General features: G+C 58.6%; 1 protein-coding gene across 2 annotated transcripts in view; it reads right to left on the bottom strand.

Moving 5' to 3' along the window:
• The window catches only part of SLC12A3 (solute carrier family 12 member 3), a 30,551-nt gene that overhangs the window by 12,951 nt on the left and 1,619 nt on the right, over positions 1-15,981 (bottom strand). For both annotated transcript variants that reach the window (XM_006908773.3, XM_006908774.3), the window contains exons 3-19: positions 15,313-15,388; positions 14,493-14,588; positions 14,053-14,192; positions 13,570-13,680; positions 12,584-12,695; positions 12,258-12,388; positions 10,127-10,211; positions 9,365-9,519; positions 8,938-9,045; positions 8,379-8,502; positions 6,482-6,583; positions 5,750-5,905; positions 4,969-5,068; positions 3,811-3,922; positions 3,432-3,572; positions 2,294-2,400; positions 699-781 (exon numbers count right to left, since the gene is read on the bottom strand). In XM_006908773.3, coding sequence (XP_006908835.1) covers positions 699-781; positions 2,294-2,400; positions 3,432-3,572; positions 3,811-3,922; positions 4,969-5,068; positions 5,750-5,905; positions 6,482-6,583; positions 8,379-8,502; positions 8,938-9,045; positions 9,365-9,519; positions 10,127-10,211; positions 12,258-12,388; positions 12,584-12,695; positions 13,570-13,680; positions 14,053-14,192; positions 14,493-14,588; positions 15,313-15,388 — 1,939 coding nt within the window. The remainder of the gene's footprint in view (positions 1-698; positions 782-2,293; positions 2,401-3,431; positions 3,573-3,810; positions 3,923-4,968; positions 5,069-5,749; positions 5,906-6,481; positions 6,584-8,378; positions 8,503-8,937; positions 9,046-9,364; positions 9,520-10,126; positions 10,212-12,257; positions 12,389-12,583; positions 12,696-13,569; positions 13,681-14,052; positions 14,193-14,492; positions 14,589-15,312; positions 15,389-15,981) is intronic.

Here is a 15,981-nt window from a genome sequence, read left to right as displayed (position 1 = left end):
CGGCGCCGAGAACAGCGTCGGTCAGAAGCACGGTTGCTGCTCTGTAAAGGCTGCTTGCGTAAACAGCCACCGATCTGCTCTGTGCCGAGCGTGCCCTCGGCACTCAGGGACACAGGCACACAAGACCCAGGCCCGGCTGCAAGAAACACAGCGGCTTCGCCTGCCCCCGCCCCCGTTTGTTTTCATGATGCTATTTCTTTCATACCTCTCAGTGTTACTTATCCAGAGTCAGCGTATTGACATGTGACTTTAAAAGTTAAATATATCCCAGCTCGGTGCCCCAGCGATGACCTTGGAGGCCGAGACGCCCCGTTTTCAAGGCCTCTGTGTGTATTTCCACATTCTGGTCTTACGTGGACTTTCTCCCCTGCCCCCTCTGTTAGATCCTCGTCTTCCCGTCTGGTTACAGAGGCACTGATCGTGATTCGGGAAGCTCTGAGTTCCAGTTCTGTCCCCAGCTGGGAGCATGACCTCGAACTGGTCACTTCCCCTTTCTGAGCCTCGGTTTCTCCATTTAGAAACCTGACGAGCTCTAAGGGACCCTCAAAATCTGACTTCCTAGGAGTCTGGGACCTTTCATTCCTCATTCATTTTCCCCTCCCTTCCCTCGATCACGGAAAACGTGAGGTTCTAGAACTTTCTGGGACCCTGTTCCGGTTTTTGGCAGGAGTGCCGAGAGCAGGTGGGCGTGTACTCACTGTGCGCCTGCATCACCTCCGAGATGTTGAGCCCCTCACGCATCCTCATGACACACACACTGTAGTTGAAATCAAAAGCGTCGCTGGAAAGAGAGGAGGCGGGGTCAGGCTCCTCCCAGGCCCACCCCCAGCGCCCAAGCGTCCCCCAGCCCCCAGGACCCCCGAGACCCGACGTCCAGAGCTGCCCCTGCCTCCCTCCGTCTCCTTTCTCCTCTCTGGGCCTCTGTCTCCCCATCTGTGAAATGCGCAGGCGGAACTGGAGAGTGCCCCAAACGCTTCTAGCTCTGTGGTCCATGGCACCGTGGGTCCCACGGACCCTGCCCCAAGGGGACACTGAGTCAGGCCAGTCTTTGAGCCAGGCCCTGTCCTCCTGATCCATTTGGATAATCCTCACGACTCTGCCAACAGAGGTGGGGATGAGAATTATTATCTCCATGTTACAGACACGAAATCTGAGTTTTGGAGTGTAACTTGCCCATGATCACACGCGTAGTGGCCAGCTGGGATTAGAATTAAATAGCCGAGACTGTAAACCCTACCTGAGCTCAGGCACGCACGCAGGAATGGCCTTGCACATGAAGGCAGCGGTAAGTTGTCTATATGGAATGTCTAGAAGATTCCTGCCCCAGAAGTATATTTACAGCACTGGAGAGCCCACTGTTAGGGCCGACCTGACAGGCTGTCCTCTCTGGACTCCTGTAGTCACACATCCCTGGGACAGGGGCCTCCCAGCCCGACACGCTGGAGTCTCGGCACGTGGGAGCTGGGAGTGTGCGGAGCAGGTGTCCCCCGCCCCCTGCTGTAATTCTCTTAGAGGCAGCTGAGAGGCACTGCCCGGAGTCACACAGCTGGTCCTCAGCAGACCTGCAAGCAGGTCCCAGGTCCCTAAAACTCAGCCTCGTATTCTTTAAATGCCCCTCTACACTGCCTCTCAGTACTACGTCAATGAGGAAAAGTGACTCAGACAAGCATTTTCTGGAACTTTCACAGCAAGAGCTGAAGGAGAAAGAGTTCGAAGTCGACCCTGAAAACCCCGGGGATTATATCCCTCCCCCCGGCCCTGATCCCAGTCCCCACAGGCCCCACAGTATAGCCTCGCTCAAGGCTTGGTTTCCCGTCTCCCTCAGGGGCAGCACCTCACCGCTCTGGAGTTGGCTATCTGCAGGTCTTCTGCAGCCCACAGGAGGGCACAGGTCTTCACCTAAGACCCCATATTTTCAACTTCTCCGAAAAAGCAATCTGGCAACACTGGGCCCACATGTCTATCTGGGCACAATTGGCTGGAGCCAAGCAACAGCTGCTCTGTTGGCCCCAGACCCCACTGCTTCCTACTGTCGCACACCTGAGCCACTTTGCTCTCTGTGTTACCTGCCTGATCCCTCCCTACGCATCTTGGTGGCCACGACTCACAGGTCAGGGTGGGGAACCCTTAGTCCGTCTGTTTCTTCCTCCGCTTTGAACCAGTGACTCAGCTTCTTAGGCACCACTGCTTACCCTCCAGTTCCCAAGGCCCAGGAAACCCCGAAGGACCGTAGCTGACAGACAGACTGTGGCTGACAGACAGACGCAGGCCCCGCCCCCTCGCGCTCACGCACTGCAGGATGCCGATGTAGTCCTCCACCGCAGCGGGCTGAGCCGACTGCCAGTTCTTCTTGAACCCGACCACCAGAATGTTGGGCTTCATTCTCCCGAGACCTGCGGCCTGCCCGGAGGAGGGGTGAGGCGGGGGGTGAGGCCTCACGCCCCGCAGGGGCCCCGTTCTCCGACTAGGGTGACTCTCGCTCTCTCAGCCCCAGCTGCCCCCTCCTAGGGGCGGTTAAGGGCTCTGAAAAGACATCCCCCAGTTCGGGGTCCTGTCTGCCCGGACGCACCCACGAGAAAGGTGAAGCGACAGCCCAAGCCACACCCCGCGGCCCCTCCAAGCCTGGGCCCAGGCAGGGACTGTCCCACTAGTTCTGGATTGTCTCAGCTCCTGCTGCTCTCGTGAATTATTTCTCATGACACAGGACTTGAATTTGGGTGTGGCAAGCTTGGAGCATTCCTGGGTCATCTGATCCATCATCTTTGATAGTTTTTTTAATGTTTAAAAATTTCGAGGTGAAATTCACATAAAATGAACCATTTTAAAGTGCATAATTTGGTGGCATTTAGCACATTCATGATGTTGGGCAACCATCACCTCTATCTACTCCCAAAATATTTTTATAACCCCAAAAGGAGACCCTGTATGCTCTCTTTTTCTAAGCATTAAGAAATATTTAAAACAATGAAAAAAGAATTCCCATACGTCGACTCAGAACTGACAATTGTTCTTTTAGCCATGCATCCCATTTTACAGACGGAAAGACTGAGCAGTAAAACGAATTGCCCGGTGGAACATTCTAGAGCTTGATCGGAATGGTGGTTTCACACCACTGACTGGTGTCTGCATATGTAAACATTTATCAAACTACACGCTTAATATTTTACTTTATGGTCTGTAAGTTATATCTTAAAAAAAAAAAAAAAAAAACGAGATGTGCCTGAGGTCTCACAGTCCCCACAGGCTTCGGAGTCAGCTCTCCCCAGTCTTGGGCACTCGGAGAAAGTGCCCTGGAGCAGCATATCTGGGGGGTGGAGGGCAAGAAAAGTGGGATCCCTGTTGCAGCAAAAGGGGCTTCTACTGGCCCTTCAGGATGTCCTGCCTTCCAGGTTGTGAGACCAAGTAATAAGGCCTGCAGGGGAACCCCAAACCTGCATAAGGATCTGGACCCCACTGCGGAGGTCCTCGGCAATGACGTCCGAGTAGAAAGCCTTGATCTTCCTCTTGTTCAGCCACTTGGTGTGCCCGTTGGCGATGAGCCGGAGCTCAGGCATCCTCTGTTTGCGGGGTCCCTGGAGGGGTGGAGGCAGGTGACATCAGGGGCTGCCTTTGCCCTCCAGCCTGAGACTCAGCCCCTCTCCTGCCCCAGAGGCTGCCTCCATGGGCTCGGCGGTGCCCAGTAACCTTTACGGAGTTAGGAGAAGGAAAGAAAGAAGGCGGGGGAGGGGAGAGGGGTGTCCTGCTGGTGGACATTGCGCCCTAAGGCTCCTGCGGGAGTACGGCCCCGCCCCACCTCCAGGGGACACTCACGACGAGCACGTGGCCACAGATCATCAGGCTGAGGTTCCGGGTGAAGGTGCCCACAAAGTCCACCAGGGCTGGGCGGAAGTTGGGGGGTCCTGTGAGCACCAGGCACTGGGGCCTGAGGAGGGGAAGGAAAAAGGGCATGAGCTATCAGATGGGGGTCTGGATGCCAACACAGGCACCCCACAATTTCCATCGCCTCCTGGGTCTCCCTTCCTAGACAGGTGAACCACCGTGTGGCCTCCAGCAAGACCCCACACACTTTGGGCCTCATCTTTCCATCTGTGACTCAAGGGCGACTTTGGGGGCCTTTCCGGCTCTCATAGTGGCCACCACACTGGGTCTCTATTGTCCTTCCTGCTCAGGCCACCAGATTCTCCACTGGGCAAACCATTCTTCTCACTCCTCCCGATGCTCCTGCCTGACCGGCCCGGCACGGCAGTGGGAAGAATAAAGGCGGGTTAGGGGAGGCCCACCGCTTATGAGTTCACTGTGTCACCTGGGCGGGTGACTCGGCCTCTGGGTCAAGAGGCAGCTGAGAGTTGTGGTCAAGGGCCACTACCAGACTCAACGGGAGCCAGACGAAATGGGCCGCTCACAGCTGTGTGACCTGGGGCCAGCTGCGTAACCTCTCTGTGCCTCAGCGTGCTCATCGGTGAATGGAGCACATTCACAGGGCTGTGGCGTAAGGCTCTCTGCGCAGCAACACAGCATGAACAGCTACAGCTGCTTATTAGCATTACGATCCGATAGGGATGGGTCCTGGGCACCCGGTTCTCCCCACTGAGGTGGGGAATCGGCTTGGCAGAGTCCCCAGCAGAGGCTCGTCACCGTCAGCCCCATGAATGGCTGTGATGGGAATTACAATACCAGATCGCCCGATGGAACCCTTCACGTTTCGGGGAGCATGTTCCGCTGTGGAAACTGAGGTGCAGAGCGGTCGCTCAACTCGCTTGGTCCCCACTGGGTAAAGTCGACCCTGGTCCCCTGACAGCCAGGCGGTGCTCCTGCACCTCTGTTAGTTGGTGGGGGTGAAGGGGGGGCGGGCGCAGGCATGCCCACCCTGGGTCTGCCCTTGCCAGGCGACAGTTCTTGGCCTGGAGCCTCCCAGAATGGGGCCACGGTGGCCCTCGATCCCAGGCGGGCCCCGGAGGCTGTGCTCACCGGTAGTTCTTGATGTGGTCCTCCACGTCGTTGAGGCCCACCGAGTAGCTCAGGGCCAGGTTGTAGGAGCTGGCCTGTACCGAGGAGCCCCAGTTCACCCCTGGGGGGCAGAGCGCAAGATTAGAAACCCCAGGTGTGCGGAGCGGGGCATGGCGGCCTTCGGGAACCGAGCAGGGCCCCCTGGCGGGCACAGCCTGTTCATCTGTTTCTAATGCACCACGTGACTACATATTCAAACCTTATACACGAAGGTATTAAACTCTACAGAATATTCTCTTCCCTTGACAAACAGACCTTCACAATGACCTGGAAGGCCAGGTTCAAATGTAGGATTCTAGGCTTCCCTTGGGTTCTGCGTCCCACCCCCAGATCACTGTCACCCCAGCATCCTTGCCTGCATGTGTGTAGACACCCTTGCTTATACGGCCATACTGTGTCCACCTGTCCTTCAAGCAGCCAGCCCTTGGTTACACCTCAGGCCCAGGCGTGCACACCTGCAGGCTGGCCACTCTCAGGGGGGTAGACCCGAGGAGGCAGTTCCAGGGTCCTGGGTACCCAGAGGGTGATCCAGATGTGGAGGCGTGGGCTCTGAGTGGGTACATTTTAACAGGCTCCTTGCCCCACAAGGAAGGACAAGGCTGGAAGGCCTGAGAGGGGCCACTGAACAGAGTCCGATGCAGGCCCTTTAGCTGGGCTGAAGGACAGGGCAGCCCCTTGGCAGCCTCACAGGGGGACGGGGCCAGGGGGCGCCTGAGCCCCTCGGTGGCCTGAAACTGCACACCTGGCTTCTTGTAGATCACGTAGAGCAGGAGGAAAAGGACCAGGCCGATGGCGATGAGAGCCGCCCACCAGGTCAGAAGGAACATGATGACCACGGAGATGACCGCCCCGAAGAGCGCCGCCCACTTGCTGTAGTAGCGAAACGAGGGTCTCCACCCTGGGTGGGGCCGCAGGTCAGTGGCACACTCAGCACTCTGGAGCCTCCTCCTGGGCCAGTGCTGCTGGGCAGGGCCTTGGCGGCAAAGCCAGCAGTGCCCACCCACCCACCCCACCTCTGGGGGCTGGGCCCGAAGGCGCTGGGAGGACCATGCGCCTGCCTCGCCTGGCGTTTTGCCACGATGCCGGCTACACCCAGACAGAGGCGTCCAACTGCAGACCACAAGTATGGCCACGAGACATCCACAGTCAGCAACAGCACAGGCTCCCGTGGCAGTTGCAGGGCCAAGGGGGAGCAATGCGGGAGGAGGACATCAATGTGGGCCTCGCTAGGGACAGCTGCCCCACAGCACCGCTCTGGGGCACCGCGGCCCCCACGGTCCATGAAAAAGGTGGCCCAGGACCGGCCCATCAGCAATTTGGAGCTAATTATTATTATTATCATTTGAATGGTGCCTGTGATTGGCTTCCATCCGAGAGGTGACTTTGGTCTGCCCACCTGCATCCACGCCTTCCACGCCCCTCTCCCTGCCTCAGCCCCGGTGCCACCCCCCGTGGAGCGGGAGGGGTTGCTCACCGGGCGAGTTGGTGATGGAAGCGTGGAAGCAGCTGAAGTTGATGAGCGCGTAGGAGCACAGGAAGAAGTTGGAGATGATGGGGGCGATTGTGTTGAGCTCCGCTTCAGGGACCCGGAGAGAAGGGGGACAGTCTGTCAGGCAGCTGCACCGAGGAGCCGCCCGGCACCCTCCCTCGCAGGGCGGGGCACCCCAGACCGGCCTCTGAGGCTCGGTGAGGCTCGACCTTTTCGTCTGTGAAATGGGTCCATCGTTTTGTGACGCTCAAAGGGCCAATGTTTTGTGAACTGTAAACAGCCGGCTTTTAAGCAGATGGAGAGCAGTGTGAGGGCAGATTCCATCAGGTGATGAGAGGACCCAGGACAGTGGCTGTCATAGTTTTTTTGTGACCACAAATTACAGTAAGAAATACATTTTATAATGTGACCCGGGATGCATGTTATCTTTTTCTCTGAAACCCTGAGACCATATCACATATCACAGTGAAACCCACTCAAGAACTGGCTCGTTCCCTTCCCTGTCTTGCTGTCCCCCTCCCCAGCCACGCCCCTGGCACCCCCAAACACACTTTTGTACATGAATCCTTATCTCGGTGCCTGCTTCTGGGGGATCTCAAAACAAGGCAAGCACCTCCTCTCTGTACACGATTCTATTGAATGGCCGCAAGAACCCTTCCCCAGAGCGTCTGAGGTGACCGTCCTCAGTCCTCAGTCCAGTTGGAACCGGCCCCCAAATAAAAGGACATCGAATCTGAGTCTGGGGAAGATTGTGGGGTGAACAGGAAGCAGAGCTAGGTGGGGGCATCAGGTCTGACTGGATGTTTCCATCTCCTGGGGGTGACCCTGCCACCTCCCCACCTGGTCCAGGATCCAGGAGTGTCCGTGTCTGGGAAGATTCCCCTGAGCGGAAGTGACTCGACCGCTAGGGTGAGTCTCATGAAGTGGTGATGCCAGCCTGAGTAGCAGGGCTTCAGCCGTGGCAGGACCACAGGCCCGCTAGCCGCTGACTGCACCCCACTCCAGCACAGGGAGCAGGGGCCAGGAGGTCACTGTGCTGTGGCATGGCTGCTGTCTTCGCTTGGAGTGGCCACCTCCCTCCTAGCAAGTTCTGTCTCGTTGGCTAAGTAATCAGGAAGTATTGGGGAGTGTGCACACGTGAGCGCGTGCACATATGAATGCACGTGTGTGTGCATGTGTGTGCACATACAGTACAGGCTCGTCCTGCCCATGTGGGAGACACCTGCTCCGCCCTATTGCTCCCATTTTGCAGAGGAGGAAACCGAGACTCAGGGAGGTCAAGCGATTTGTCCAAGGTCACACGACTGGCACCTGGCAAAGCCAGGATAGAAGGTCCTCTAACTAACTGATCGGCTGGGATCTTTCGCCTAGGGCATCCCTCGCCTTGGAGTCCAAGGGCCCTGTCAGCTCAAGGTCTGAGAAACGAGGTGTGTCTAGTTGATACACCTGCAGAGATCTCGATCCAGCTGTTTGCAGCAGCTCCCAAGGAGGGGCCAGTCAGCTTGTCCTGGGCTCCAAAGATGGCCTGGGGACTAATTCAGACCTGGGAGGGGAGGGGTCCCAGCCGCGAGGACAGGAGAATGCAGAGCCAGGGAAAGCAGGTGGGGGTCCCTCCTAACGAAATAGGATTGTCCGCCCGCCGGGCATGGAGTGGGAGCCACCCTGTCTGGGGGTGAGGGAAGGAGGCAGGATGACATGACCTCGCAAAGTCTCCCTCCAGCTAGGGCCTCGCCCACTCAAGAGTTATTCACGGAGCGCCCACTGCCTGCCGGGCCTGGCCGGGCGCCGGGCGCTGGGCGCAGAGGTGAGCAGAGGGGAGAGAGCCCCGCCCCCACAGCCCTCATGGCCCGTCAGGCCCCTGGGCGCCCCAGCAGCCTCTCACCGATGATGATGAAGGCCACCGCGATGACGTAGGCCAGCAGGTAGCCCCGCACTGGCTCCTTGTTCTTGCCGTACCCCTTGCCGAAGAAGCCGATCAGAGGGTACAGCTGGTCCTCGCACAGGCACTGCGGGCACAGGACACTGCGCTCACCCCCTGGCCGGGCCCTGTCCCCTCCCCTGCAGCCGCCTGGACACCAGACCTGCTGGCTCCCTCTTGCCCTCAACAGGGCACTGCCCCATCTGGGTCCCGCCTGCTTCTCTGTTAAACGGGAGTGATGCCCCCGCCCTCCCCGCCTCATCGGGAAGATAGCGAAAGCGCCAAACGGGGCTGACGGCATCGGGTGAAGGTGGCCTGGTGGAAATGCAGACGGGTGCCAGGCTGAGGGTTTGGGCGGGGAACACGGGTGCTCTTTAAGCATCCTGCAAGAAGGTGGCTGCTTCCTGCAGCAGTTCGCTCATGGCCCCTTCTCCATTCTAGATAGCCCAGTCACATGATGCCTCCAGGCCTCCGCAGCAGTCACCTGGGGACCTTTGCACCTGCCCCCCTTCTGCAGCCTCACCTGGAACACTTTGGCGGCAGAGACGAGGCAGGCCAGGGCGGAGGAGAGGGTGGCCCCAAAGATGCCGGCCGTGATCAGCGGTGCGAAGCCTGACACCATGCTCATGGTCTGCACGGACATGGGGTTCAGGGCCCGCACAGTGAGAGCCTGGGCCCGGACTCCCCACCTGGGGCACTGCAGTCCCCTCTGCAGGCAAGGGGCAGGTCCTGATGCCACCATCTGAGCCCACAACCATCAACCAGGAATCCTAGGGCCCACTGAGGCAGGGACTGGGCCCGTGGCCCCCCACCTGAGCCCAAATCTCTTTCCCCCGAGTCTGGGACCTAAGCCCCCCAAACCAAGTCTTTCCCAGTCGGTTCCATCTGGGGTCCACCTGGCCCCTCCCTGTGACTGGTGGGGCCGGCGCTCTGGCCCAGGCTGCAGGCACCTGGTAGTAGTTGATGAGGCCATAGCGGCAGCTGTGCTGCTGGGAGCACTCGGTGAAGTTCCAGCCATAGCTGCAGGCCAGCCCCTCGCAGGTGCCGAAGCCAGCGGTCACGGTGTCATTCAGGACCCCGGAGGCGTCGCGAACCACACAGGAGCCTGGGGAGGGAGGAGGACTCGGGCCACATCCCTTGGCCATCTGTGAGCATCTCACCTCGCGAGGCGCTGACTGAAGCGAGAGCACCGGTGAGGACCCCCGTAACAGGCGAGCAGCGACAGCCCGGGCCTGGGTTCAAAGCCCGGCTCCGCCACTCCGTGGCCGTGTGACCTTGGGCAGGTCGCTGAACCACTCTGAGCCCTCGCTTTCTCCTCCGTAGAATGGAGGAAATGACGGTGCCCAGATTCAGGGTGATAAGGCAGAGAAAGGGCCGGGCACGCGGTGAGTCAGCGCTGGGGTCACCTTGAGCATCATCATGGCCGTTATTATTCCTATCATCGCAGCATGATTTATCCCATAGGATTTTCATACCCTTGAATATGTAACTTCAGGCTGGAAGGGACTGAGGAGCCCGGTCTGACTCCATCCCCATCTTCCCCACAAAATACTTCCCCACGATGAAGATGTCTGATCGCCACCAAGGTAGCCCGAAGATAAGGTCCAAGGCTCTACTTCCTGGGGTGGCCAAGTCCTCCCTGCCCAGCTCGCCCTATTAGAGAGAGGCACCCGCCCTGCGACCCCCTGCGGTGGTTTGGGCTGGCTACTTACCGATGGTTGCTGAAATGGCCAGGTAGGAAACGGTCGTCCAGAAAATGGCCATGAGCGTTCCCTTGGGGATGGCTACAGCAGGGTCCTGGGGGAGGGAGGAAGGAAGTGGGGTACCAGGCAGCTTCTGGGCCTCCTTCCAGGCCCTGCCCTTGTCTGAGGCCAGGGGTGAGGCAGCAACCCCTGACCTTGGCCCTCAGAGCCCTTCCTGGTGGCACAGAGGACTTACAAAGGAGGACAGGACACAAGCCAGTTCATGGGAACCCAAAGCAGGGAGAGAAATTCCAACTAGCTCCACGCCTGGTCTGTGTCCCTAAGACACTGGCAGGAAGCAGGTGCTCAAAAAATACCCATTGAATGATAACGTCGTTGTGATAGAGTTGAGGCCTCTTTGTTCTAGAAACTTGCATCCTCTGCCACCTGAGCGTGTGGCCCTGGGCAAGCCCATGACCCTCCCTAGGCTTGGTTGGCTCCTCTGCAACATGGGGGTGATGGTGGCATGAGCCCCTGTGGCTGTCTAAGGATAATGTTTGTAAAGAAGGAGGCACGGTGCTGGCCGCATGGTAAAAATGACAATGACCTTGACAACCAGTCCCTAGCATTTCCTCTGTGCCGGGCACTGTTCTAAGCATTAAATTAGCACATTGAATTCTCACTCCCTGTCCTACGAAGCGGAGGCGGGCTATGTTAGCCCCATTTCACAGATAGACTAGAGAGATTTTAAGGGACTTGCATAAAATCTCCATGAATGGGTGGTGCTCTTCTGCTGAGGACCCCCCATCCCATGAATGGGCAGAGGGCTGGATCCAGGAGGGCGGGGCTCCTTCAGGGCTCGAGGGCCTTAGGACAGAGCAAAGGTGCCCCTCACCCAGCTCCAAAACAGCTGCCTGGGCCTTACGCCTGATACTGCCCCAGTGGTACCCTAAGAAGCTTGATGAAGCAGCTAGGTAAATTCCAAGGCTACGATGATCTGTAACAGGGCTGAGAGGGGAACTCGGCTGTCTGAGCACAAGCCTGGTCCTGCAGGGACCTCAGGACAGGTGGCCCAGGCCTCTGCTGGCCGCTCCCCAGAAAAAGGAGGGGGCAGCGAAACACGGCTGCTCTCCAGTTCCCAGGCCCCACGGTGCACCTGCCCCCCACCCAGGCATATCCAGTTAGAGCCAGGCTGGGGTTTGAGATCGTCTCCAATGCACAGTTATTAAATCGTTTAAGAAAATACATCAAGGGGCATCTTTTGAGTGGGAACAAAGACCGAGAAGGGTTTCCAGCACGAGCCAGGCTCCTCACCATCCCTTCCGCTTGTACCCACCTCCTCTGACCCTCCTGCCAGCAAGGGCTCCGCTGCTGTGTCCTGTCTCATCTTTCAAAGCCCAGCTCCAGCCCCACCCCACCCAACAGGTCTGCCGGGGCCCCTGCTGACATCAGTCTCTCCTTCTCCCCCGCTTTATAGCTCTTGATATATCTATTCTCCCGCCTCCCCTTGGCTACGTTTCAGAATTATCCATTCAACAAACGTGTACCGAGCACCTAGTATGTGTCGGACTCTTAGCTGGCAATGGGGACACAGAGGGAGGCCTCAGTTATCCAGATGCAGGGGGACAGAGGCATAAGTGGCCTGATGTCATTATGCCAGGGAACCATGACTCTGACAGGAAGGCCGGGGGAGATGTAAAGAGGGAGCGGTTGTCTGAAAGAGGAACGGCACTTCGTCAGGCGAGGGAACAAGGGCAGGGGGTCCCAGAGAGCAGTGGCGAAGGCGCAGAGGAGGGACACGGGCAAAGCGGTAGATTCTCAGGGCGGGGGCAGGGGTCCTGGGTGGGGCCTCGTACGCTGAGCCAAGGAGCCTGCCCGCACAGGACAGCAGAGAGCCCAGGGGGATGTCAGCCCCGTGAAGACGAGCTAGGGAGGAAACTAACCCATTTGGGGCTGTCCCTCAGGGCCTAGAGTGTAGCTGATGCCAACCAACGGTCTCGGAATTGAGTGGAGTAAGTGGCATTGGCTTGGACTGAGTAGAGTTGGACTGGACTGGATTTTAGACACTCTGGCCCCGTGGTCTCAGTGCCAAGCTCAGTGCCCAGTGGGAGGTCCTCATAGGACAGGGCCAGGAAGCAGGGGGGATGGGCGTGCTGCTCACCTTGAGGTCCCCAGAGATGTTGGCCCCTGCCAGGATGCCTGTGGCTGAGGGGAAGAAGATGGAGAACATCCCGAAGAAGCTGCCATCCGCGCCCCGCCAGTCGGGCACCAAGTTCTGGACAAAAATGTCCGCTGGAAAACCAAGGCCTGCGTCAGGGCTGCCTGGAAGGCTCGGCCCCTCACTGGACCCCAGGCAGGCAGGGGCTCTGCTGGCAGCTTCTGGCCATGGAGTCGGGGGGTTCCATGTTCCCGGGGCACACAGAATGGGCCAGTTGGGTGGGCAGAACATCCCTGTCCCCATGGGCAGGGGCTCGGACCTGCACGTACCCTGGTAGCTGAAGAAGCCTTTGGAGGCCTTGTCCTCAGTTGCGGGGATCAGTGTCCCCACCAAGTAGTTGGCGAAAGAGACCATGATAACCAGGAAGAAGAGCACTTGGGCCTGTGGACGAAGGACCTAGATGTCAGATGGTCTGGCCCCACCTGTTCAGGGGGCCTCAGCAGGGAAGGACCTGCCCAGGGCCCCTCACTCTCTTCATTCATTCATTCATTCATTCATTCACCACCCATCACGCAGCAGGCTCTCTTCAAGGAGCTGGCGATATCACAAGGATCTTGTCTTGCTCGTAAACAGGGAACACGAATCTAGTGTGACGGGACTGGGTTGGTGGCCACTTTAGCAGGGTGGCCTGGGGAAGGGTCTTCGAGTGTCCTAAAGGAGGAGGATGATCGGGGCATGAGCGTAGCTGGAGCTCAGAGCGAGGGGGAGGGAGGGGAGGCGGCGGGGCCGGATCCGGCCAGGTCTGCCCCCCCGTTTCATGGTGCTGCCCCTCCGGTTGTTGGCTGGAGGCGGGTTCAGACGAAGACCACAGTCCCCCAGCGCCCCTGCAGCTGGGTGTGGCCAGGAGACCGAGCTCTGGCCGATGGGACTCGGCGGAAGGGGTGCGTGTGCTGGGAGAGGAAAGGAAGGTGGATTCCCTCCTCGTCCCCTTTTCCCCTTCCCGCCGAGCGGGCTGTTGACATGGCCGTGGTGGCCACTATGGGCCAGGTGGTAAGGGCCACCACCTACGGATGGCGAGGCCACGGATGGAAGGGGTCTGGGTGCCTGAGTGCCAGGAGCCAGAGACACTTGGACTGTTACATGAAAGAGAAACAAATGACTTGTTTAAGGCCCCTTCCTTGGGGGCTATTTGTCGCAGCAGCAAAATTCGGAGCCTAATACACACAAGAGGAGGGAAACCATGCCCAGGACCAGGTCTAGCGACTCCCGCCTCCCCACCTGACCCCCAATACCCCCTCCACCAGCCTCTCCTCACCTTGGCCTCCCACTCCATGCCAGCCAGGGAGATGGCCAGCAGCATGGTGACAGTGACCACGCCGACGATGCGGATGTCATTGACGGGGTCCACAATGGGGCTGCCGTACTCCTGGGGGAGAGGGACAAGCCAGGCTGCGTGCTGCCCTCTGAACAGCCCGCCCTCCAGACGCCTCAAGCTGGATGCCCCTCATTCTCTGGGTGCCCTCTCACAGGAAAACACAAACTCGCCAACAGATCCCCAAAGCAGCTACTGCGGGGGCTTGGACAACCTGCCCCTAAAGACAATACACGGCCCTGAAAGGGACTTCTGGGAATAGTCCTTCTTTGATGAGATCGTCATGGTCACCCGTAGCGATCAGTGCGGCCTTGGTTTCTGATGGGCAAATTGGGCAAAGAGGCAGGAAGGCCCAGCCCAGATGGGGTGGAAGAGAATGAGGTGGGGTGCCGGCTCCCTCCGCCCAGGGTCCAGCCCCCGCCTCACCTGGAGCAGGTCCCGCACCGTCTCTGCAAAGCCCACGGTGTGCATGGCCACACCCACGGCGTTGGCAAAAGCAAAAATGAGGCCGATGGAGCCCCCTAGCTCTGGGCCAAGACTCCGGGAGATGAGGAAGTAGGTGCCACCTGTTGGAGACAGAGCCAGGAGCCATGGAAACAGAGGCGTCACCTGGCTGGCGTGGACTTGGGGCAGGCAGAAGCTGAAGCTGCGAGCGGGTGACCACGGCACCCGTGGGGCCCGTGGCACAGGAGATGACCCAGGCCATCCGATGGGTGTGCAGGGCCTGCCCAAAGCCCTTACCTGGAACCGGAAGGAGCAGCATGTGGCATCCCCACTTGGTGGAGGGGAGCAGTTCACAGGCCTGTTCCCAGGATGAAGAGGGGGAAACCTACAGAGAAGGACCTTGGGGGTGGGGTGGGGCTCACCTGACTTGACCTTGCCGTTGGTGGAGATGGCCGAGATGGAGAGGCCCGTGATGGACGTCACCATGACCGAGAGCAGGATGATGATCCAGGTCAGAACTGTGGGGACAGGTGGGGATGAGATCACCCCAAACCTCAGTCAAGGCATTTCCCAGGTGAGCAGCAGCATAAGGAAGCTGAGTCAGCCAACGGATTCACCATGCGACTTAAGTCACTTCCCTCCCCTGAGCCTGTTTCCTCATCTGAAAAAATGTCTATGTCTATGTCCTGGTCTGTGCTGAGTAGCCAGGGAGCTGAGGAGCCAGGCGTGAAGGATCATTAGGTATGGAAAGGAAGGCACCTCCTTTAATAAAAAAAATAAAGAAACAGTTATCACTGATGAGCGCCTTTGGGTGCCAAATCCTGCGCTATTTACGCGCATCGTAGAAACTCCCCAGTAGGTCTGGGAGGTAGGGACAGTTATCACCCTCCACCCCCATTTTACTGATGAGGAAACCAAGGTTCAGAGAGGTTAAGAAACTTGTCCAAGGTCACGCAGCATTGGAACCCTGGTCTGTCCAGACTGCGAGTTCCTAACCCAGGTGTTTGGGGGTAGAAACTGGCTCCAAGGGGTTGGGTGACTTACTGAGGGCAAACAGAGCCAGAGAGAGTCCTCAGGCCCGCTGACTCCCTGTCCTGTGCTCCTCTGCCACACCACTCTGACCTCTGTCACTGTAAGGACCCGTGGTCTCTGCAGCCCAAGTTCAAGACTGCTCCTGTGAGGCCTTGGAAGACCAGAACTGCAATACACCTTCCCCTCCCCCACCCCCGGGGCGGCACTCACCAATGCCCGCCTGGGCCGTAATCCAGGGCAGCCGCAGGTAGAGGATCACGCCCCAGATATTGAGCATGCAACGGATCTGGGAGGAGAGGGAGGTCAGAGGCCACCAGGGTGGGCCGGATACCCCAAGGCCAAACGCACAAGTCCCTGTCCACAGTCACAGAATGGCATCGAGAACCTAGGCCCGGGGAACATCTGGGTCCTTTCTTTGCTTTACCCACTTCAGTGGATTCTCACTTCAATGCCCCTCTGGTCCTGTGGGGCCAGGAGGGGAGGGAACCCAGAGACCTGCCTGCCACTCCCATGCATTTCCTGCACTCCCATCCGGCCCGAGGATGGGCTGCAAGAATCGTCACCCCTCCCCAGCTCCAAGCCCAGGATCCTGTGTCTAGCAGGCCCAGACACGGCCTCAGTGGCCAGCTGTGGGCCCAGGGCCTGGCATTTAGGGAGAGCTCAGCAAATGCCAGCTGAGCCAATGCCCCACATACGGGCAGAAATCAGACCTCAGGTTGCTGTGACTTCAGCTTCCAAATTTAAAGCAAAGCCAGAGGCTGCAACTGGGGCTGAAATCCCCAGCCAAGTCTTGGGATGGGACAGGCTATGTGGGAGATTTCTAGGGCCCTCCGTCCTCTCTGAGAGATTGAATGGGCAATGGCCAGGCCAGGTTCTGAC

Source organism: Pteropus alecto, unplaced genomic scaffold, assembly GCF_000325575.1.
Source record: "Pteropus alecto unplaced genomic scaffold, ASM32557v1 scaffold123, whole genome shotgun sequence".
Lineage (NCBI taxonomy): Eukaryota > Metazoa > Chordata > Mammalia > Chiroptera > Pteropodidae > Pteropus > Pteropus alecto.
Note: the sequence above shows the minus strand (reverse complement) of the source record. Positions and strands in the feature narration are given on the sequence as shown.